This window comes from Puma concolor, chromosome E1 (genome assembly GCF_028749965.1).
Source record: "Puma concolor isolate L17-30 chromosome E1, mPumCon1.1.hap2, whole genome shotgun sequence".
Lineage (NCBI taxonomy): Eukaryota > Metazoa > Chordata > Mammalia > Carnivora > Felidae > Puma > Puma concolor.
The window spans coordinates 45,544,175-45,567,400 of NC_141680.1; the positions used below are offsets into that span (position 1 = coordinate 45,544,175).

Sequence of the window (23,226 nt, forward strand, 5' to 3'; positions counted from 1 at the left end):
AGGAGGACGAGGAGAGATGTAGAACTATCCTTACTAGTAGAGGGGGAAAAATGTGGACTCAGAAAAAACACAACATAAGGAAGTGTTTTTGCTTTGGCCTGGCAAATATTAATAATTGTCTCAGGTGCTAAAGAATTGATTTACCATATTAAGAATTTCGTTTACATTTTTTGTTTTATTATTTCTAGAAGATACTAGGTAAATTTTAGGAGCAAATTATTTTATGCTGTATATTTCTGAACTTGGATATTTGATATTGTTTTAGCATGTCTAGATATTTTCTCTATGACCTAAATTATGTGTTTCTTGCAGCTACAGCTAGTAGAAAAATATATAAGACTAGTTTGCTGAATCGTGCAGAAGATGTAAAAGGTGAGTGAGATTCAAATAAAGATGTCAGATTGAGACTCTTGTGTTTTGCTTTTTTTCTTATTAAATATTGCCCCCTGCCATTCTCATATATATTTCCATGATTAGTTTTAATACACACATATGTTCCTACTGATTAAATAATTTTCTGTCTTGTTTTTAAAAGGTGTTCTAAATATTTAGGTTTACCTAGATTTTTGATGTGGAAATAATAAAATTTAGGCCCAGCTATAAAAATTTAAGATAGTATATCTTGAAATACAGTGACCAAACTGAATCTCCTTGTATAAATGTTTATATAAAAAATAACTATTATATTTGCAGTTTTTGCTGCTAAAATTAACCTGAGTGGTGTCTCAGCCTTATTCTGATGTATTGTGTTATGTAAGCTTATCTTCAGTGTGGGATATTTTGGGTATAAATGAATAGATAATTTTAGTCCATTAGTATTTCTCTTTAAAAATTTAAATGTCCTTAGCCTCTTTTTTTTATGATGAAATTGATACCACCATACATTAGGAATTTATATTATATTTTGATTTTTATTTTAATATCCTCGTATCTTTCTCTTTTGTTGGGTTGCAAGATGATGACCATGACCTTGACTCTATTCTTGAAAACATGGCAATCAGACTTACAGCTGAGGAACTTAATGATGTACGAGTTGCTTCAGATGCTTCAGATGTACCAGTTGATGGTGAGTGATTTAGATATCATTATGCCTTCATGAAAATTTGGGTTTTGCAGCTGACATTTTTTATAGGACTTATGTAGCTGAAATAAGAATTATTTTTTCTCTCAATATATTAATCTAAAGTTGATACTTATTCGTTTATTTAACAAATATTTACTGAGCACTATATAGCATGTATTCTGCTCAGTGCCAGAAATACAATGACCACGAAATACAGACATAGTCCTTGACCCAAGGAACTTAATGTCTAGTGTATCACAATTCTTAGTATTCTAGTAGAGGCTGAGAATGTTGCTGGGGCCTCAGTCAGGTTAGTAGTTTTCACAGGAACAAGGGCTTTGGTTTCAGCCAATATGAATGACATTTTTGCCACTTCTATATAGGCATGGATCATCATATCCTTGGACCAGACTTCACGATTCAAGGTCAGTATTGTATGTATTAAATAAAATATTAGGATTGAAGTGTGATGCATCACAAAGTAATCCCCACTTTAAATAAACCAAAAAAGAATATATTTAGCTGAGCACAATCCACTGAGGTCAAGCAATATCACCTAGAAACATTTTACTGAATACTGCCTCTTACCTGAAAAAATATTTTTTTTCACATGATTCATATACTATTTAGTTATGTCTTTGCCATGGGTTTTATACCCTTCTGATAGGGTGAGTTTTTTTTTTCCCCAAAAGATATTTTTATTGAATCATTCCTTAATTTTCAAGTACTACTGTGTACCAATGAAAAACATGTAGTTAGTTTTTTATTTGCTTATTTTCTTTATGCTTTTAAGTTTCCCTGGGACATCTGGAAAAAAATAACTAAGTGGGACTATCAACAATTGCCAGAGGTTATTTTTAGCTTCAGAAACTCACTTGGGGATGTCAGATAAAAGGCAGAATAGGAACCACCGAAAAACTCTCTCCTCCATAAGAGCAATGAGCAAACTGGCAAAAATGGTCAAAATTAACATTTTCAGAACTGGAAATTAACCAAAGGTTTGCTGCAATCTGGGAGGATTTAAGAGAAAAAAGACTGAATCTCAGTAAGAATAGTGAGCTTTGTGATATTTTAATTTGCCCTATTCCCATCCTCTGTCTTACAGCTCCGTAATAGCCTTGAAAAATAACATTTTCTATTTGCAGTGAAAGCTAGTAGCCTGGAAACCACTGGAGGGAGCAGAGGGGAACTGGAGCTCTTTCAAAGCCTTATTGCCTAAGAACTGTCATTATTTGGTCTGTTTGGTGGTTCCTTGGAGTGAGGCTTTATATCTGTCTCCCTTTATGTATGAATTAATAAATGAATAATTCATGAGTATGGAAAGATGAATCAAGAGATAAACTGAAAAGAGCAGAAAAGAATAAGAAAAAATAATAATTATTTGGAGTCATAAAGAACTAATAGCAATTACTGCAGTGGTAGAGTAATAATTAGTCAGCAGCCATACTGAAATGGACGCAGTGATTAAGAAAGAAGAGGAGAAAGTATGTTAGTAAAAGACAAGAGATGAGAATTATGGCCTTTACTTCTTTTACTCTTGGTACCTGCATGAGTCTTGTCCCTGCCAGAACAAAGATGAACACAGAGAGCATGAACTGTCCTGTAGAGTTTATGAACTAGTGTGGCATCATAAAATGTTTTTCCTAGACTCCGAGTCCATTTTGCAAATACAAATTGAACCCCAGAAAGCCTGAAATTAAAAATTAAAAATGGACTCAAATAAAATAGTGGAAATACTGGACTCTGCCTTAAGCTTTTTTACAGTATGGGTACTTTATGTTTTCATTCTAAAGCTCTATCTATCATTTTCTGGATCCCAACTAAGTCTTTTTTTTTTTTTTTTTTTTTTTTTTAACAGCTAATGGGAACTTTGATGTTGGTATCTTAATGGATGGAATGGATGGAATAAAAGCCAAAACAGGTAATAGAATAACAACTAAGAGTAAGATGCTACTAGAAATCTAAGAACCAAATTCTTTCCACTAAATTACAATATAATGCTCTTTCCACATCATGATTGCATGGACTTTTAAAATCTGTCTTACACATCTTATAAAAATGTTTATGTATAAATGCCTACAGTTAGATAATAGATTATCAGAACTTTTAGCAATAAAACTTCAGCGCTCTTTGTTGTTTCCCAAGTCATTATCTGAAATCTCTGCCAATAATTAGCATACCTTCTTTTATGGCGGAAAGCTAAATTCCAGTTTAACACAGTAAAAAGTGAAGGAAAGTTTTGGTAAAGTTAGAGGCGATCTCAAAGCAATAAAAGTGCTGAGAAAACTATTTAGATCAGCAATCTGTATCATTCTAATGCACTGCGAAGTTTATACTCATAATCGCATGCTCTGTTGCCCTGCCTATCATTCAGAGATTATACTAGAAATAACAAGAAACCTCTGTAGGCCCAAAGGCCTATTTTTTAGGCTGGGTCTCTTTTCATTCAGCAGTTAGCTGTAATGCTACAAAGGCAATTTTTTTTTTTTAATTGTGTGGAATCACGACATCATTCACAGTAATACCAGAAGTCTCCCTTCTTTTGCTTTGAAGGAGAGGTTGAGGTCAATGACATGAAAAAAGTTCCAGGAAACATGGGGATAGAACTCAAAGATAAGAAACAGGGAGAGTTGGTGAACAATCTGCCAGTCGATGGTGAGAATTTCTCTAACAATTCTATTTCATATCTAAGTGAAAAAGATTGTCCAAAAAAATCTTTTACAAGGTAATGACTGTTTTCTCTTACGAAGACATACCTACGGGGTCCTCTCATTCTTAGTTGGGAATGAGGTGGCTTTAGTCAGAAATCCTGCGACCATGGTTGAGAAATCCTGGCTATTATTCTTGAATACACTGTGATTCTGAAATTTTAAAATGAGAAGAGGAAAAGGAAGGCATTGAAAAGTATGAAATGGAAATAAATGAGAAATTACAAAGAATAAATGGATGGGAGGGGTTCTGCCTGTTAGAGGGCCAGCAATAAGTGCCTTAGGTGCCAGTGAATGAAGAGTGGCCTTATTTTCTCCGTTTCATATATTTTTAAAAATCATTGAGAGTATATTTGTACTGTATGGAAAGGTAAAGTCTGACTTTGTGAAATGATGGCTTCTCTGTTGCTTAATAACGAATTTTGGTGAGATTTTGATTTGTATGCTTCTTAAAGCTGATACATCTATCAGGATAGGCTGATGGTTGGCACAGAGGCCTTTTTCATTAATTTATTCTAAAAGGATAACTGACATATAACATTAGTTTCGTGTGGACAACATAGCGATTCAACAATTACACACATTATGAAACACCATGGTAAGTGTAGTTGCCTTCTGTTGTCATAGTTATTACATTATCGACTCTGTTCCCTATGCTATACTTTTCATCCCTCTGACTTATTTTCTTTATAACTAGAAGTTTGCACCTCTTAATCTTCTATTTCACCTAATCCCCCACCCACCTCTACTTTGGCAACCACCTGTTCTCTCTATTTATGAGTCTGTTGTTTGTTTGTTATACTTTTTAGATTCCACAAGTAAGCAAAATCATATGATATTTGTATTTCTCTGTCTCACTTACGTCATTTATCATAATAGCCTCCAGGTCCATCCATGTTGTCATTAATGGCAAGATTTCATTCTTTTTTACGGCCGAGTAGTATTCCGTTATGTGTATGTGTACCACCTCTTCTTTATCCATTCATCGGTTAATGGACACCTAGGTTGCTTCCCCGTCTTGGCTATTGTAAGTAATGCTGCAGCAAACAAAACGGCATAGTATCTTGCCAAATTAGCGTTTCCATTTTTTTCTTGTAAATACCCAGAAGTGGAATTACTAGACCATATGGTACTTCTATTTTTAGTTTTTGGAGGAACCTCCTTCCTATTTTCCAGAGTGGCTGCACCAATTTACATTCCCACCAATAGTGCACAAGGGCTCCCTTTTCTCCTCACCTTCACCAGGACTTATTATTTATCTTTTTGATACTACCCATTCTGATTGGTGTGAAGTGATATCTCATTGGGTTTTGATTTGCATTTTCCTGATGATTAGTGATGCTGAGCATCTTTTCATGTGTCTGTGGGCCATCTACATGTCTTCTTTGGAAAAGTCTATTCATGTGCTCTGCCCATTTTTAAATTGGATTATTTGTCATTTTTCGGTGTTCAGTCGTATGAGTTCTTTGCATATTTTGGATTTTAACCCCTTACTGGATATATCATTTGCAAACACCTTCTCCCATTCAGTAGTTGCCTTTTTGTTTTGTTGATGGTTTCCTTTGCTGTGCAATGAAGGCCTTTAAAGATGAAAATATACATAAGATGTTAAATTTTGATACTTGCCACTTTTCAGATATTTTGATAGCATATTTATGCTTCTTTTAATCCGCCCATACTTTTGCAGACAATGTATGTTCTATCCTGGGGGATAGAGTTCCATAACTTATTGAAAAGTTTATAATTTGTGGCAAAGAAGAAAATAAGTCTAGTCTGAAAAGTGATTAATAAACAAAAAAATTAGTAATGGTTAAAGAAATTTACTCAGAAAAAGATATTTTTCTCTGGGTATCATCCACAAAAAAATCATGCTTATTGGATGGAAGGATGAAATTTGTTATCCCCACTAGTGTATTTCACTGAGTAGCTCACCGATTACCTTTAAAGCTTTCTGCTCTATGGACTGACCAAAGGAAGATATTTTATTCTAACTCTATTATTGAACATATTTTAAATATTTGAACAATGTAGTTAGCTATGTTTTTTGTGCTAGAACTTGTAACTATATATTATCCACGAATTAATAGTTTTGGTCACATTTAAGAGTGACTACATTTTGGTGTTATTTCTTTCAGTTTCCTAGGGGTGAGGATGATTGATATCAACAATCATGTTGATATAACAACAATCACTGTTCTGGAAAACATGAGGTTGAATCTTACAGAAAAGGAACCTAAAAATATGAGACAGAATCTACAAATTAATGCTGCGCATTTAATATAGCATTGAACCACTTGGGAAATCTTGGGCTTAGGAAGTGATGGAAAGACTCTCGAAAGCCACTAATTTGGCACTAAGAAGACATTTTAAAAACTCACAGAACACATCTCTAAATAGAAATGAATGCTATCCTAAAAACTTATATTAAGTTTATTATATCAACAACTTCTTTCACTGTGAATCATAAGTAATGCTGAGGTTTCCACAGGCCACAAAAGGCCAGAGAAGAGTCAGAGGGATAGGGAGCATGGAAGTAAGATGAAAAAGCATCTTAAATTGGAAAATCAAATCTAGGTCTATACCGCAGACATTGAAGTGAAGTACTGGCAATGGTTCAGTGGAAGTGACCTGGGAGTTCAGGAAAATGAGAATGGCTCCTGTTCTTGTCTGTAGCAATGAGATCTGTGGTCTAATAGCCCTAAGGTGCTAAAATATACCTTAGGCACCTTTTGCTGTCTCAAGTTGTCCCAAGATAAGGTGAAAGGCGACAGGTTCTAGTTTTACCCATCCTATTAAATTTTTCCAGATAATTAGAAAAGTCAAATGAGTCTTGGTACTCCTATTTAAAATGTTAAATGATACTATGAAGACATAAATTACACTTTCTCTCTTTTTTCATATCCTTAGCACGGGCTAATTAAGTTAATAATACACAGAAACGAATGCATTTTTAATATTGTAGAAACATTCCATTTTTCTTATTTCCCATCCCTATTGCGTTCCTAAGGTGGGAAGGGTAATGTGGGTAATTTGGACAGCATTCTGGGGGAAATGAGGATTAAGCTCCCAGAAAAGGAACAGAAAAAGCTGACCGAAAACCTGCTACTTAATGGTGAGGATTTTAGAAATAACTGTGTCTTTGAAGGGAGTTAGCGCTTGTGAACACGCATACCAGAATTTCTAAAGCACTCAGAAGATATTTGCAGATCTTAAGGAGGGATTAATTCCTAATGTAAAAGTCCTATTTCTTCATTTTTATAAACTCCAGGGAGCAGAATGAAGTTCTGTTTGTAGTTCATTATTTCATTTAACACTCTCTGAAAAAACTTCCTTTCCCCCATCATCCCTATATCCTCAAAATACTCAGATTTATGTCTTCAGATCAATTTTCCCACTCAAATATTGTGTGTTGTAAGTTTTATAGGACTTTTCTTTCTTTTTAAAGTTTATTTTTGAGAGACAGAGAGAGTGGGGGAGGGTCAGAGAGCGAGGAGAGAGAGAGAGAATCCCAAGCAGGCTCTGCATTGTCAGCACAGAGCCCAACGCAGGACTGAATTCCACGAACCATGAGATCATGACCTGAGCTGAGATCAAGAGTCAGACACTTAACCAACTGAGCCACCCAGGTGCTCCGCTCAAGGAACCTTGTAATCTGTTGCAGTCTGTTCAAGTCTCAGTGACATGGTAGAAAGATGGTTTCATAGACAATGCAGAGATCGAGACCGAAACTTCCCTTATTTTCTTCCAATTTCTTCTTTGTCGTCTCCCCATTCTACCCCCATGTCCTTCTAGTCTGAGGCACCGAATGTCCCTTTTTGGGTTATCATTTACTTTATTGGGACTAATTACAATTTCATTATAGTTAGTAGCTTTATCAAAGGACTCTGTGAATACCCAGAACACCCCAAAACGAAACCCTATATCCTTTAGCTATCACCCTTTTATTCTCTCCCCACCACCCTACGAGCCCTAGGCAACTTACTAATCTATTTTCTGTCCCTATAGATTTACCTATTCTGGACATTTCATATAAGCGGGATAGTATGTAGTCTTTATGATTAGCTTCTTTCACTTAGTATGACGGTTTCAGGTTCATCTATATTGTAGCACGTATCAGTATTCCATTCTTCCTTTTTTCCAATTTATTTATGGTGGTAAGATGCACATAACATAAAGTTTACTACCTTAACCATTTTTAAGTGTCCAGTTCAGTGTTATTAAGCACCTTCACATTTTTTGTGCAATGACTACCACCATCCGTCTCCAGAATTCTTTTCATTTTGTAAAATTAAAACTCTGTATCCATTAGGGGCGCCTGGGTGGCTTGGTCAGTTAGGCGTCCGACTTCGGCTCAGGTCACGATCTCACGGTCCGTGAGTTCGAGCCCCGCGTCGGGCGCTGTGCTGACGGCTCAGAGCCTGGAGCCTGTTTCCGATTCTGTGTCTCCCTCTCTCTCTGCCCCTCCCCCGTTCATGCCTTGTCTCTCTCTGTCTCAAAAGTAAATAACCGTTAAAAACAAAAACAAAAACAAAAACACTTCCCATTCTCCCCTGCCACGAGCCCCTGACAGCCACCCTTCTACTTTCTGTCTGTATGGTTTTGACTAATCTAAATACCTTATATAAGTGGAATCATGCAGTGTCTATTTCCGTGACTCGTTTATGTTACTTACCCTACTGTCCTCATGTTTCATCCAGGTTGTAACATATGTCAAAATTTCCTTCCTTCTTAAGACTGAATAATATTCTACTATAGGTATATATATTCATTCATCCATCAGTGGATACTCGAGTTGCTTCCACATTTTAGTGATGGTGAATATGTTCTGTGAACATGCGTATACAATTTCATTCCTTTTTGTTGCCTAATAACACATTCTGTTGTATGTGTATATGTTGTGTTTATTCACTCATCCTTTGATGGGCATCTGGGTTCTTTCTGCCTTTTGGCTCTAATGAGCATTTCCAAATATATACAAAGTAGGAAGAATAATATAATGAATGATAAGGAATAAAGAATAATAGAATGAACCTAGATTCAACAGTTATGAAGATTCATCTCACTTGCTTCTTATTTATTTATTTAATTCATTTTTGAGAGACAGACAGAGACAGAGCATGAACGGGGAAGAAGCAGAGAGAAGGAGACACAGAATCCAAAGTAGGCTCCAGGCTCTGAGCTGTCAGCACAGAGCCTGACGCGGGGCTCGAATTCACAAACCGCGAGATCCCGACCTGAGCCGAAGTCCAATGCTCAACCGACTGAGCCACCCAGGCGCCCCTCTTATTTATTTCAAAGCAAATTTTCATTTAGTCCTTATATACTTCAGTACACATCTTCTTAAAAGTATGGATTTTTTTGGGCGCCTGGGTGGCGCAGTCGGTTAAGCGTCCGACTTCAGCTCAGGTCACGATCTCGCGGTCCGTGAGTTCGAGCCCCGCGTCGGGCTCTGGGCTGATGGCTCAGAGCCTGGAGCCTGTTTCCGATTCTGTGTCTCCCTCTCTCTCTGCCCCTCCCCCGTTCATGCTCTGTCTCTCTCTGTCCCAAAAATAAATAAAACGTTAAAAAAAAAAATTTTTTTTTAAAAAGTATGGATTTTTTTACATGACTGCAATACCATTATACAGTTTATTTTTAAATTTCCCTTCTTTAAAATATTTTTTACAGTGAGCTTATTCAAATAAAGAACCCAACAAGCTTTACACACTGCATCTATTATGACACTTAAATCTCACGTACTCTACAGCTATTCCTCTACCTTCTTTGTCTTTTCTTTTTAGGCACTGATTTTTTTTTTAGAAACTGGGTTGCCGATCGTCTGGTAGCATTTCTATATACTAAAAAAAGAAAAATTTCCCATCTACTAAATTTACCCGTTTTTGTCTGTTTTCTCATCTCTCGTTTCTCTGTTGTCCGTATTCCTCATAAACCAGGAGTCAGCTCTGATGGCTTAATTATTTTCATCTTCAACATTTTTTGACAAGAATACTTCATAAGTAATACTGTTTATTTCACATTGCATTCCATCGGGAAATACAAATCTAGTTTATCTTTTTGAAAACGGCTCTACAGGTGTCCCAAATCATTTATTTAAAAGTCTGTCACCACATCCTTGAATTTGAGATGCCATCCTAACTATATACTTGATTTCTATGTGCACTTGTCTATTTTGAGAATTTCCATTCTGTTCTATTGGTCTGCTTATTCATGCTCTAAATTGTGTTGAGTATAACAGCTTTATAGTCTTTTGATATGAGTAGACCTAACCCCTCACTCCTCAGCCCTTGTACGCACACACACACACGCACACACACACGCTCCCTTGTCCACCCCGCCCAGTTCTGGCTGTTCTTTATAGAAACATCTTTTTTGTGTGACTTTTAGTAGGAGTGTATTTGTCTTGTTTTTTTTTTTTTTTCTTTCATTTTCCATTTGCTGTGTAACATATTTCCTGGTGAGAAGATTGATTTGTTAGGGTTTGAAAACCACTTGTATTATGAGAGGACTTATCACATGTACGTGTTTACTGTTGTGCCAAGTTTAAATCCCAACATAATGAAGAAATATGAAAGCATATCATGCACCCTTATTTCTTGTTTTCTGTGGTATAGAAATACTGACTACCCTTTCAACTTTAACATCGAAATCTTCCACATTCAATACAGATCCGCGTTATTGTGAGTCAAGATTTAACCACGTGGTGATGTACCCACTTGGCTGTAGCTCCGGCCTCCGTGGGTGCAGACAATGCCATATGCACGGTGTGCACCAGTAAGAGTGCCCCATAGACACCGTGAGCTGCCCACTAGGAAGCTCGGGAAAGACACACCACCGCTACTTGGCACTAAACCAAGGATTGTCCCAAAGGACTTTCCCGCAGCCCTAGATTCACTAGTGGGTAGAGGATGAGTTCCATGTGGTTCAAGGTCCCCTTCATGTTCCCATACAGCTGTCTTGTTTCCTTCCTCCCTCCTTCCTCCTCTTTCCCCCTTCTTTTCATTTCTAAGCATTTTTTTCTCTTTTTCGGCTATCCTGGGTCATTTTGTATTGTTTCCTATCTCCTGCAGATGCAGATACTTTTAGCTTGTTTTCCATTGCTTTACACATAGGAAGCACAATAGTTTTGTAACTTGTGACTGATAACTTCTTTATTTATTTATTTATTTATTTATTTTTTATTTATATATGAAATTTATTGTCAAATTGGCTTCCATACAACACCCAGTGCTCATCCCAAAAGGTGCCCTCCTCAATACCCATCACCCACCCTCTCCTCCCTCCCACCCGCCATCAACCCTTAGTTTGTTCTCAGTTCTCAACAGTCTCTTATGCTTTGGCTCTCTCCCACTCTAACCTCTTTTTTTTTTTTTTTTTTTCCTTCCCCTCCCCCATGGGTTCCTGTTAAGTTTCTCAGGATCCACATAAGAGTGAAACCATATGGTATCTGTCTTTCTCTGTATGGCTTATTTCACTTAGCATCACACTCTCCAGTTCCATCCACGTTGCTACAAAAGGCCAGATTTCATTTTTTCTCATTGTGCCTGATAACTTCTAAATCTAAAGTTTTTATGAGCATGTTGCTGCTGCCTGTTATTTCTGCTTATTCTCTCTCAAGTAGCTTGTTTCGCTCTGTGTTTGATTCTTTTGAGTGTGAGCTATTTTCCTTGGAAAATTATAGAAAGAAACCTTTGAGGGTGAGGATGGAAGCATGTTCCCAAGGAATACTTGCCTTTGCTTCTGCTGGGCACTTGGACAGAATCACCCACACTCCATGAGGTCATCAACATGACAGTTCAAATCCAGATGGAGCAAGTATATTTAGAACAGAAGCAGTACCAGGGCTCTGCTTACCTCCCTAGGTTCCTACTTTTGATGAGGCTTTGCACTAGTAACGTACTCTCTTATCAGCTCTTTAGCACTTTTGAGGAGATGCTTTTTACATTTTATCCAAGATTTCAGTTTCCAGAGGAAGGTTGGTCTGAATAACATCGTCCTCCACATAAATGGAAACAGAACTTGATGATCGATTTTTGTCAGGAGTTGAGGCATCTAATCTGGGAGTTCAGGAAAAAAAAAAACAAAAACCCTCATTGTCAGCCACAGTTTGATTTTACCACTTGCTGTGAAAGATTTGAAAATTGCTCATTCACCTGGAAGATTTCTATTCGAATTCTAACATCCTTATTGACCCCCTTGATATATGTGAATAGACTATATTAAATCTTGTTTTCCCCATGAGACTGATAATCATTAATGCACTATGAGTAATGCGAGTGGTCACATTTTGGAATCAGTGAGTTTTCCCCGTATTCTTTACTTTTTCACAAGGAGAGATTATTGATGTCGATAAAATGGATTCTCCTTTGCAAACTATGGGGATGAACCTTTCAGAAGAGGAAATTAATGATCTGACACGTGACCTACCAGCCGACGGTGAGTATTGAAGATACGTTTGAATCGGTTAATCTGAGCTTCTATAAAAGAATCTCTGAAAACTCTACTTTGGCATTAAGAAGACGGAAAACATGAAAGATGACTCAGACTGGAAGTAAACATGTTTTGCCCCTTGACATTTTCAGTAACTTCATTTCCACTTGGAGTATGGCCAAGGCCAAGGCCGCTATTAGAACTGAACAAAATTAGAGAGAGACACTGCTGTGGAGGGAAGGGAGTGGGGTGCATTAAATAGAAGAAACTTTAACACAGAAAAAATTTTTAAAAATTATAGAGAAAAGAGAGCAGAGCCCGAAGTGGGAAATTATTTTTAATTTCTTTTAAGTAAGCTCTAGGCCCAGTGTCGAGCTCAGTTCACAACCTGAGATCAAGAGTTGCATGCTTTACCACCTGAGCCAGCCAGGTACCCCTAAGTGGGAGGTTATTAAAATAGCATTTCTGTCTTTGCCTCACCATTTTCAAGGACACGTAGAAAGGCAGAATAGGGGCGTTTGGGTGATTCAGTCTGTTGAGCGTCCAACTCTTGATTTCGGCCCAGGTCATGGTCCCAGGGATGTGGGATCGAGCCCTGCATCCAACTCTGTGCAGAGTGTGGCCTGCTTTGGACTGTCTCTCTCTCTCTGTCTCTCTTTCTCTCTCTCTCTCTCTCTCTCTGTCTCTCTCGTGCACACGCGCGCTCACTCTCTCTCTCTTAAAAGAAAAAAAAAGCATGATAAAGGAGGAATATGAAGTGTAGGACCTATTTCCTGCACCAAAAGAATAGGACCAAGTTTTCCAGATACCCTTGAGGGGAAAAGGAACAGTAACCACTCAGGCCTGAATGTGTGGAATGTCTGAATGCTCAGCGGCCCCACCTATGCCTCTGCTTACATCCCATCATTCTGAGCTGGATTCCATGGTCCAAGGACTGACTGTTCCCAAAGCTCTAATCTCCCTTGATGGGCTAGAGACAAAGTCTCAAGTTTAGTACATTCTGAATTGGGGCTAAAAGAATTCTCAAGCTAAATAAGCAAATGTTAAATATCAGCCTGAGAACGTTATAGTAGGGCTAAGAAGTATCTGTCTGGAACATGCCTTAACTATCATATAACCTTAGATGAATCAATACTTGCTCATCTTATTAAGGTGCATTTATTCACGTCATTGTGTAAGATAAGCAGTGTACCCTTAAAAATATTTTTGTTAATTCATTTGATTTATTCTCTAATTTTTACCTCTGGTAGTGTACTAGAAGGACCATGCAAGTGGTCTTCACTGTCTTGTTTTCTTTGCTTGCAATGGTGTATCCGTGAATGAGACTAGATATGGAACAATCAGCTTTCATAATAGAAAACTATTTTTTGTCTATTTGAGATTATGGTGGAATTTTTTTTCATATTGCTAAAAAAAGCAGAATTATGGGTGGAAATATAGCAATTATTTGAAACTATCCTCTGGTATTGCCAATGATTTCTGTTCCTTATTTTAAAATAATAATTTCAGATCAACCAACATAATGAAAATCATTGTGAGATTAAAAAGTACACATGAAATAAAATGGACATGTGGAATGATTAATCCTTTTTTCTTTAAATCAGAGTTAGAATTTTTTTTAAGTTAATTTATTTATTTTGAAAGACACAAAGAGAGCGTAAGCGGGGGCTGGGACAAAGAGGGGGGTGGACAGAGGATCCAAAGTGGGCTCTGTGCTGACAGCAGCAAGCTTGATGCAGGCTTGAACTCATGAACCGTGAGATTACGACCTGAACTGAAGTCGGATGCTTAACCGACCGAGCCACCCAGGCACCCCCAGAGTTAAAATTTTTAAGTTATTGCTTATTGGTGATCTGCTCATCTGAAGAGTTACCATCAGTATTGAGCTTAAAAAGAAGTTTTGTGAAAGATTAAGGCTCAAGCATAGAGCCCCAATTATATCATTTGGGACAGAAAGACCCCATTTAGGGCAAAGCTTTTCTCATACTGTGTCTGTCAGGACGGAGATATGAATTTACTGGAGAGGGCAAGATTCAGTTGAAATGGGACCCAAGTTAAATAGCGAATTTTACACCAAATAGGTGTTATCATCTTTGTTTCTGAGAATTTCCGGTGGCCCCGTAAAACTGACACATATCTTCATGCTTTCCTGACCTCACTAATTGGTTTTACTACAGAAATAACTTTTGGAATGTTCTGCCTCAAAAGATCCAGAAGAAAAACAAGGAAGATTCTCGTTTAGCCTAGATTTAGCAACCAATGAATAAATGTATATTTATCCTGCTCACTGTTCTAATACTTGTTATTGTGTACATGTAAGTGTCACACAGCTTCTGCTAAGAGTCACTGCGTACTTCTAATACTTCAGTAAATCTTTTTGAGTTATCCAGGACCTTCATTTGTAAATTTTCCATGGTATAGGGGTTTTTAGATACTGTATACTGTAATTTATTACTTACAATCTAAAATCAGGAATTTTTCAAGTAACTTACCAACAGTGACAGTTTTTTAGGTCGTTTTTCTTTCTTGGCAAAATATAGATCTCAAAAATCATCTATTCGTGAGATATTTCTGTTCTTTACCATATTAATGTCTTTTTAAATATTAATTTGTATGAAATTCAATTTGTCTACTATGTCTACTACGAAAACTATGCAAATCATTAGAGTTGGGAAGTTAAGCTCAAAATGAATATTGCCCTCAAGCAAATCGTACGTCATGCAAATCAAGAGTAAACTGGTCTGCCTGGGTCAGTGAACATGAAAGGAAATAGTAATTAGAATCTCAGTAAAGAAAGAGATCATTTCAAAAGTCCCGTTAAAACAGTGGTGAATAAGATCCCAGTTTTAAATTTTGTTTTCCCTGGCGTGGCCCAAATCATCTTTGGTTTTCCAAAGTGTAAAGCTAAAAACAAAGTCTGATGAAAAGAGGTGACTTTTGAATCTCACACCTTTAGCGTTTTGCCATATGACAATGGATGAAAGCAGTTGTTAAAACGGGCACCTTTATAACAAGCAGAGTGATTATTTTCCATGTCCTTTTGTGCTCCTTGGGGTAGGTGGGGGATAAAAAGTAGCCAATGAATGCCATTGTGCTTCCTGTTTTGCATTTCTCAGTGAATGCCACTATGTATTTGATTTACATTTTCTTACAGTTCATGGGAAGGTTGAAATGAGAACGCACATGGATGGAATGAAACCTTTTACAGGTAAATAAGAGACTGTCACTTTTGTCCTGGAAAATATTTTGCTCACAGGGATGGATGATCAAAAACAGTTTGGGGAAGGGGGTCAAAATGCCACAAAGCTCTCTTACTATAAGTCACCTTTTTCTCAATTCTGCTTTCACTTGGTTGAGGTACCAAACTTTGACTATTTTCCAGAGTTCTAAGGAAGTTGATTCTGATAGTTCTTTCTCACTCATTGTGTTCCGGTGGAAGGATAGTTTCATGAAGCAACCCACTCACTGCTCAGCTGTTTTTGCCAATGTCGCTCAATCTTTCAATAAGAAATTACTTTTAAGTAGATCTAGAGGATACAATGTTAAGTGAAATAAATCAGCCAGAAAAAGACAAATACCGTTTGATTTCACTCATGTGGAATTTAAGAAACAAAGGAATGGGGTGCCCGGGTGGCTCAGTCAATTAAGCATCCGACTTCGACTCAGGTCACGATCTCATGGTTCATGAATTTGAGCCCCTCATTGGGCTCTGTGCTGACAGCTCTGAGCCTGGAGCTGCTTCAGCTTCTGTGTCTCCCTCTCTTTCTCTGCCCCTCCCCCACTCACGCTCTGTATTTCTCTCTCTCTCTCTCTCTCTCTCTCTCACAAATGAATAAACATTAAAAAAAATTTAAAAAACAAACAAACAAAAAAAAAAAAAAACAGAAACACAAACCAAAAAAAAACTAGACTCTGAACTATAGAGACCACATTGTTGCCAGAAGGGAGGTGGGGGAGGGGATGAGTGAAATAAATTGATGGGATTAAGAGTTCATTTGTTATCATGAGCACCGATTAAGGTCTAGAGTTGTGGAATCATTATATTGTGCATTGTACACTTATTCCAGTTACATTGTAAAGCCCTGACAGGATCAAATTATTGTCATTATGAAGAAAAAAGTCACATTATTCAGAGACAAGAATAAATACAATAAATGATAGCTGAATTTATACTATTTTCATCTAGTATCTTAATTTGCTGGCCAATTATAAAACAAATTTGTTCTCAGCAGGGCAGACTTGTTCCCAGAAATAAAAGACCTTCCTTTTGTAAACACTAAGGGGTTATGTTCTATTATGTGACTTCCCCATAATTCTGTGTAGACGTGTCTCATTGTCCCCTTCCATTTCCTCAAATGGGGGGGGGATGCATTATAATGAGAATGAATTTTTCACCATTTCATGGAATGATTATTCTCAGACATTAATGTTCTTGTATTTTCAAAGGAAAAAAGGTTCATGTCAGTGATCTGGAGAAAGTTCTGGGAAGCATGGGGATCGAGCTCACAGCTGAGGAGCTTAAAAAGCTGCAGGAAACTCTGCCAATTGATGGTGAGCTATACAGAAGCCACAAAGACTTTCTAGGGAACTTGGTTTTGTGGCCCGTGTGAACAATTTAAAATTTTTACCTGTCGAGGGCTTTCTGACAAATCCTGAAATTGATTAGGAAAAGGCATTGTCATTTGGATTTAGTCTGCAGTTTACCAAACCCTTCAGCCATAGCTTTGCCATCTGAGTGTCAGGTAGTTGATCAGCCTATATCCTCAGGAAGAAAAGGAAGGAAACTGGAGGGGACGAGGAAAAGAAATAAAAGGGGAAGTGAACAGAAAAAGGAAAGGTGTGATTGTTTCAACAGAATAGTGTTTCCCTCAGCTGTCAGTCTCCTACTTGCCAGAAAATATATATATTTGTCACACTGAGACAGTTTTCTTTTCCATAACTTCTTTTTAAATTTAATACTGAGACAGAACACATGTCCCACTCAGTTACAGTTGTTTTACTGAAGTTATAAGTAAGTGGATGTTCATACCATTTCCCTTCTGACATGAATTGTTCCTTTTCCTATAGCTGCTGGAAACGTATTTCAGAATGCAATGCTGGATGGGGTGAAATCCACTCAGGGTAGGTTAAAAGCCTGATAAGAAAGGCAGAGACATCTGAAATCTTCAAGGTTCACATTTATCATTTAGACAGCGTCCTGTCTAGCTTCCTATGTATAGATCACTTAGTTACTTTCTTTCATTTTAAGTTTGTTTATTTACTTTGAGAGAGAAAGATGGTAAGTGGGGGAGTGCAGAGAGAGAGAGAGAGAAGGGGAATCCCAAGCAGGCCCTGCACTGACAGTGCAGAGCCGGACGCAGGGCTTGAACTCCCCGTCGCTGAGATCACGACCCGAGCTGAAATCAAGAGTCGGATGCTTAACCGACCGAGCCACCTAGGCACCCCAGTTACTTAGTTACTTTCGTCATCGTAATATTTTACGCTATCATGTCTCAATCCATCTTGCTAGGAATCCATACTCACAACCCCAAAAACCTAATCATACACAGCAAATTATGAAGAAAAGAATTACCGAATTTTTAGGGAGTTGTGTAAGGAAAGCTTGTTATGAAGGAAGATTGAAGGCACATCCATAGAAACAAAAAGTAGGTTAGGGTTGCGGGGGGCTGGGTGGAGAGGGGAGTGGGGAGTGACTACTTAATATGTATGGGCTCTCCTTTGGGGATGATGAAAATGTTTTGGAACTGGAAGTGATATTTGTACAACATTGTGAATATGTACCAAATTCCACTGAGGTGTTCACTTTAAAATGATTGATTTTATCTAAAAAAGTGCTAAGATTCTGCTTGTTTTTAAGGTTACCTTATGATCGTCACTCTGTTTTAATATTAGTTAGTTAATAAATTAGTGAGGTCCTATCATCAAAGCTCATTCCTATTCTCTCTAATATTGGTTATAATCAAATCACGTAGCCTATCCCTTCATGAGCTGTTTATAATACAGGCTTCCATTCAAGGTTTAAAGGACGAATTACTAATTCTGATTTTTCTGTTGATTATTTAATGCTCTTAGACATGTTAAATGGGAGTTCATACAGAAAAGTAATAATCACAGAAGTACATTTTCTCTTTTGTTTTTTATTGTAATAATGACAAAGTATATATATTCAGATAACAATTCGCATTCACAAATATATTTCTAATATTTTAAACTCATTTTTTTTTCATGTTTCGTTCCTGTATGTTTCCTAAGCAGGCAGAGTTAAGGTGAATACCCTGGACACTGTCCTGGAAAACTTGGGAATCAAGCTCACACAAAGGGAACACGAAGATGTGACAGAAAATCTACCACTTACCGGTGCGTGTTTCACATACTACTGTATCTTACAGGAGACTTTCTGCACTTGTACATGAGTGTGTCCATAATTAGTTTTACCTAGTATCAAAATGACATTTTTGCAAAGCTTAGAGAAGAAACTAGGCTTCTCTTCATTTCTATAAGCCCCATATCTTTAACCTCTTCTCTTTTGGATTCCAGGCATCACACACAGAACTATTATAACTACTTTCTGATCCAGTAATGAATTTACAAGGAGCAAAATGAATCTCATAGGCTGGCGAATAGAAAGGAAGGAAGAAAAATATGACTAATTTCCGTATTATTAGTATCCCTCAAATAGTTGTGTCCTAAGCCCATTAATCACTTTAACTTTTACAATTCCGTGTTACAATTCTCAGTGGACAGTGTTATCCACACTCCTATTTCCAAGTGTCATTATATGCTGAAAACTTCTAGATGTTTTTCTGCAGCCCAAATTCCTCCCCAAATATGGGTTGGGTAAAACCACATCCAGATTCCTGTTGGGTTGTATCTGCCAAATTCATTCTTGCTCAGCAAAGCCTCAGATCTTAAATTCACTATATTTAAAAATACCTACCCCAAACTATCTCCTAATTATACATTCCCTTTCTCAGCTGGTGGCACCATCATGTTCTTAGTAAAACAAATTTAAAAATTGACATTTTTCAGGGCACCTGGGTGGCTCAGTCGGTTAAGCCTCCAACTTTGGTTTAGGTCATGATCTCGCTGTCCACGAGTTCGAGTCCCGTGCTGGGCTCTGTGCTGACAGCTCAGAGCCTACAGCCTGCTTCAGATTCTGTGTGTGTCTCTCTCTCTGCCCCTCCCCCAATTGTTCGTTTTCTCTTTCTCTCTCTCTCAAAAAATAAATAAATATTAAAAAAAAACCGAATTGGTATTTTTCACTGCAACTTTTCCTTAGTGCCACATCTCATTGAATACCAAGTCCTACCAATTAGGAGTGCTGACTATTTCATACATCTGTGATCTGACCCTTGCTTTCCTTTTAGCTTTATCTTACATTATTTCCTGCTTCCACATTGCCCTATAACACTGAGGTGTCTGAACCATAGTATTGGATATAGGCAAGATTCTTATATAGTCGGCTCTCCACCCTGTTGCAAAGCAGTAGCTATAAATGGATGAATTTTAGCGGGAGCATCTCCTGATTTTATCATTTGCTGTATGTCAACCCAACTACTCTATTACAGTATGTTTACTTGTCCGTCTCACCCCAGAAACTGACTTGTTCAGAAATTATATTAAATTTATTATTAAATATATTTTAATCTTTGGTGCCTCATATGGTGCCTGAAATTTAGTAGATAATTCATAAAATTTTCTTCAATTAATATACAGATCTTCTTTGTTATTTAATGCTTATACCATGGCATCTGATTTGATTATCCAATTGTCCTTTTCCACATACTCTCCAACTCCTAGAACAAAAATACTTAGGCATATTTCACCAGCCAATTCTTGCCCATAAAATTAATCTCAAAGTTTACCTTTCCCAGAGCTCCCTGATCCATGGAATTCACTTTATTTACTCTTCCTCTTAGTTTAAAATTCATCCTATTCACACATATATTATTATACACTTAGCATATTGTATAAAAAGGGAGTGTCTTTATATCACTCTTCTTTGTTTATGAACTGTGATTTTCTTGTAAGTAGAAACCATACGTACATCATCTTATATTTAGAGGCAATAAATATTGAAGAATGAATGGAATGATGGAATAATTAGACTAAACAAATGAAAAACAGTGAAAAATACAAATAATTCAAAGTGACAGAAAGTCTTCAAGAGGAACGTCAAATATAGGCTGGCCTTCTAACACTTCATTTGAGCAGTACATAACCAAAGGGCTCCAAATCATTGGTATAAATGTTATCAAAGCAAAAAGACAATTGCCTAATCATCACTCATGCAGTTTTCTGCTTTCCAAAGAAGGTTTGGCAGAAATTATACTCATTTTGAAACAACCAGCAACATCCTGGCCAATTTCAGTGGCATACAAGGGAATACTTGTTCATACTCAGCACACGGGTGCAAACTTGGCCTTCTCTTGAACCCCCCCCTCAGAACCATCCTCATTCCAAGTTATTCCCAATAAGGCATAATATTCTTCTAAAGTTTATTGCTTTTTTTTTTATGACTCGTTACCCTTTAAAAAAAAAAATAATTCCTAGTGTTACACAAGGACTTCATGAAGCCTTAGGACATAGGAGAGCAAGTCTACACATTCAACTCATCATGTAGAATTTTTTTTTTTCAACGTTTATTTATTTTTGGGACAGAGAGAGACAGAGCATGAACGGGGGAGAGGCAGAGAGAGAGGGAGACACAGAATCGGAAACAGGCTCCAGGCTCTGAGCCATCAGCCCAGAGCCTGACGCGGGGCTCGAACTCACGGACCGTGAGATCGTGACCTGGCTGAAGTCGGACACTTAACCGACTGCGCCACCCAGGCGCCCCATAGAATTTTTATTAACCCATTAGCTTTCAGTGAACTGTTGAATCCCCTTTGTGACTAGTTATGATGTTACCACAAGTCCTTTCAGTTTGGAGACTCTCTGAAATATCTACCCGTCTTTTAGGGTTAAAGAGAAATACATACCTATCTTTACACACAAGTATATGTAGTGTTAATAGAAGAAACAGGTCACCAATTTGTGTGATCAAAAATCCCAAGATAGTTGTGATAGACACAGAAACTAGAGAAAGACAAATTGGGAAAAGGTAAGAAGACAAGAAAGGTGGTCCCCAAAGACTCCTCTGACAAATGTGGCTGAACCAAAGCTGATAAATGGCTACACAGCCAAATAAGTCACTGGGACCTTTCACCCTGCCAGTAAGATGGAGAGCAGCCTTCAAATTCAAGAGGTACATTCAAGACTCCATTTCGTCCAAGAGATAAAGACTCTCCCTCAACTAATGTGGAGTTAATTCTTTAAATCCAGGGTTTATATCCTTATAGTTGAGTCAGATAAAGCAGTGGAGCTAATGAACTTCGATCTCTTATTTCCCAATTTACCCTATTTTTTGTCTGTTTATATATGGCTCTCTGGCCTTATTACCTTATTTTGGCTTTCCTTGTAGCTAACGGGAAGGTTGAGCTCAGCACATTGATGGATGCAGTGGCCACTGTTACAGGTTAGTGAACAATTACTGTGACTCTAAGCTCCTAATTCGTACATTAAGTTATATTTTAATGCTCTATTCCAACTCTCCCATCACTACCTTTTTACTCTGCCATTTTACCATTTTATTGGGGAAGTGTTTCTACTTTAATTGTCTAAACTACGGGTTGGCAAACTCTGACCCTTGGGCCAAATCTGCTTCCGTTTGTGTAAACGATTTCATTGGAACACATCCAGCCCATTAGTTTGTGCGTTATTTATGGCTGCTTTTACCATACAAAGGTGGAGCTGAGTAGTTGTGACAGAGATCATAAGTCCTACAAAACCTAGAATATTTTCTATTGTTTATAAACTTTTATAGAAAAGTTGGCTGACTCCTAGCCTAGAGTTTAACTTCAGAGTGATCTTACATCCTAGATTGTTATGGTTTACCACTGAGGGAGATTAATTTTAACGAATTATTTTTAATACCCTCTTTTACTCCAAGTAGTCCTTGTATACGTGATAAATTGTATGGAATTTTAACTTTTGATATTTACACTATATACTGAAGTGCAATGCTTGATAAAAAATTCTTGATCCTCTGAGGTTTCTTCCAAACAGTACTTTGATATGCATAATCTGAGTGTCAAGGGAAACAGACTTTCTGCAATTGTAGCCTCAAAGTACTAGCCCAGAGTACGCAGGACAGAAAGGCTGATGGACCCAGTTAAAATGTTTGAGTCACACAGTATTAAATCATTTAAAAACACACAGCAAAAAAAAAAATAAATAAAATAAAATAAAATAAAATAAAATAAAATAAAATAAAAACACACAGCAAAAATGGGGCAGAAATATGGAATACATTAACAAATTCAGGGTAGAGTGAATGGAAGGACTACACTACTTGAATCTAAGGTGTGTGATGTGCATAATAAGTTTTGTGTCTCTCTCTGTTCAGCAGCATTAGTTTTTCCTGCTGCTGATGTGGTTATAAGGACCAGAATTGAGATTCAAGCAGATGGACCACAGATGGAAAGTGCTCTAGCCTGTGACACAAACCCTTTCAGAAAGACTCAGGGTTAGGGGCACCTGGGTGGCTCAGTCAGTTGAGTATCTGACTCTTGACTTTGTATCAGGTCATGATCTCACAGTTCGTGAGATCGAGCCCCATGTCAGGCTCTGCACTGACAGCACAGAGCCTGCATGGGATTCTCTCTCTCTCTCTCTCTCTCTCTCTCTCTCTCTCTCAGTCTCTCTGCCCCCTCCCCCACTCTATCTCAAAGTAAATAAACTTAAAAAAACAAAAACAAAAACAAAAAAAGAAAGACACAAGGACAAGTACCTGTTGTTAATAGTTGTAGCTTGCCATTAAGGCCATCAAAGAGCCATAGGTTTTGTGTTCCTTGAGCAGAGGACACAGAAGACCTAAAAATGGTGTCACCAATGGATTGCCAAATTAGAGTCATTTGAACAAGTGTCATAAATATTTACCACATCTTGAATATTTGGTGCCTCAAGCAATGTTAGAGTATCACAAAT

General features: G+C 37.5%; 1 protein-coding gene across 1 annotated transcript; it reads left to right on the forward strand.

Annotated features, from left to right (window-relative positions):
• The first annotated feature begins 958 nt into the window (after nucleotides 1-958).
• LOC147574428 (uncharacterized) lies at nucleotides 959-22,770 on the forward strand. Its single transcript, XM_086685473.1, has 9 exons — nucleotides 959-1,066; nucleotides 1,447-1,488; nucleotides 12,100-12,204; nucleotides 15,353-15,406; nucleotides 16,645-16,749; nucleotides 17,266-17,319; nucleotides 18,454-18,555; nucleotides 21,662-21,715; nucleotides 22,646-22,770. The coding sequence occupies exons 1-9, from the start codon at nucleotides 991-993 to the stop codon at nucleotides 22,768-22,770; spliced, it is 717 nt and encodes a 238-aa protein (XP_086541599.1). The 5' UTR covers nucleotides 959-990.
• The last annotated feature ends 456 nt before the right edge of the window (nucleotides 22,771-23,226 follow it).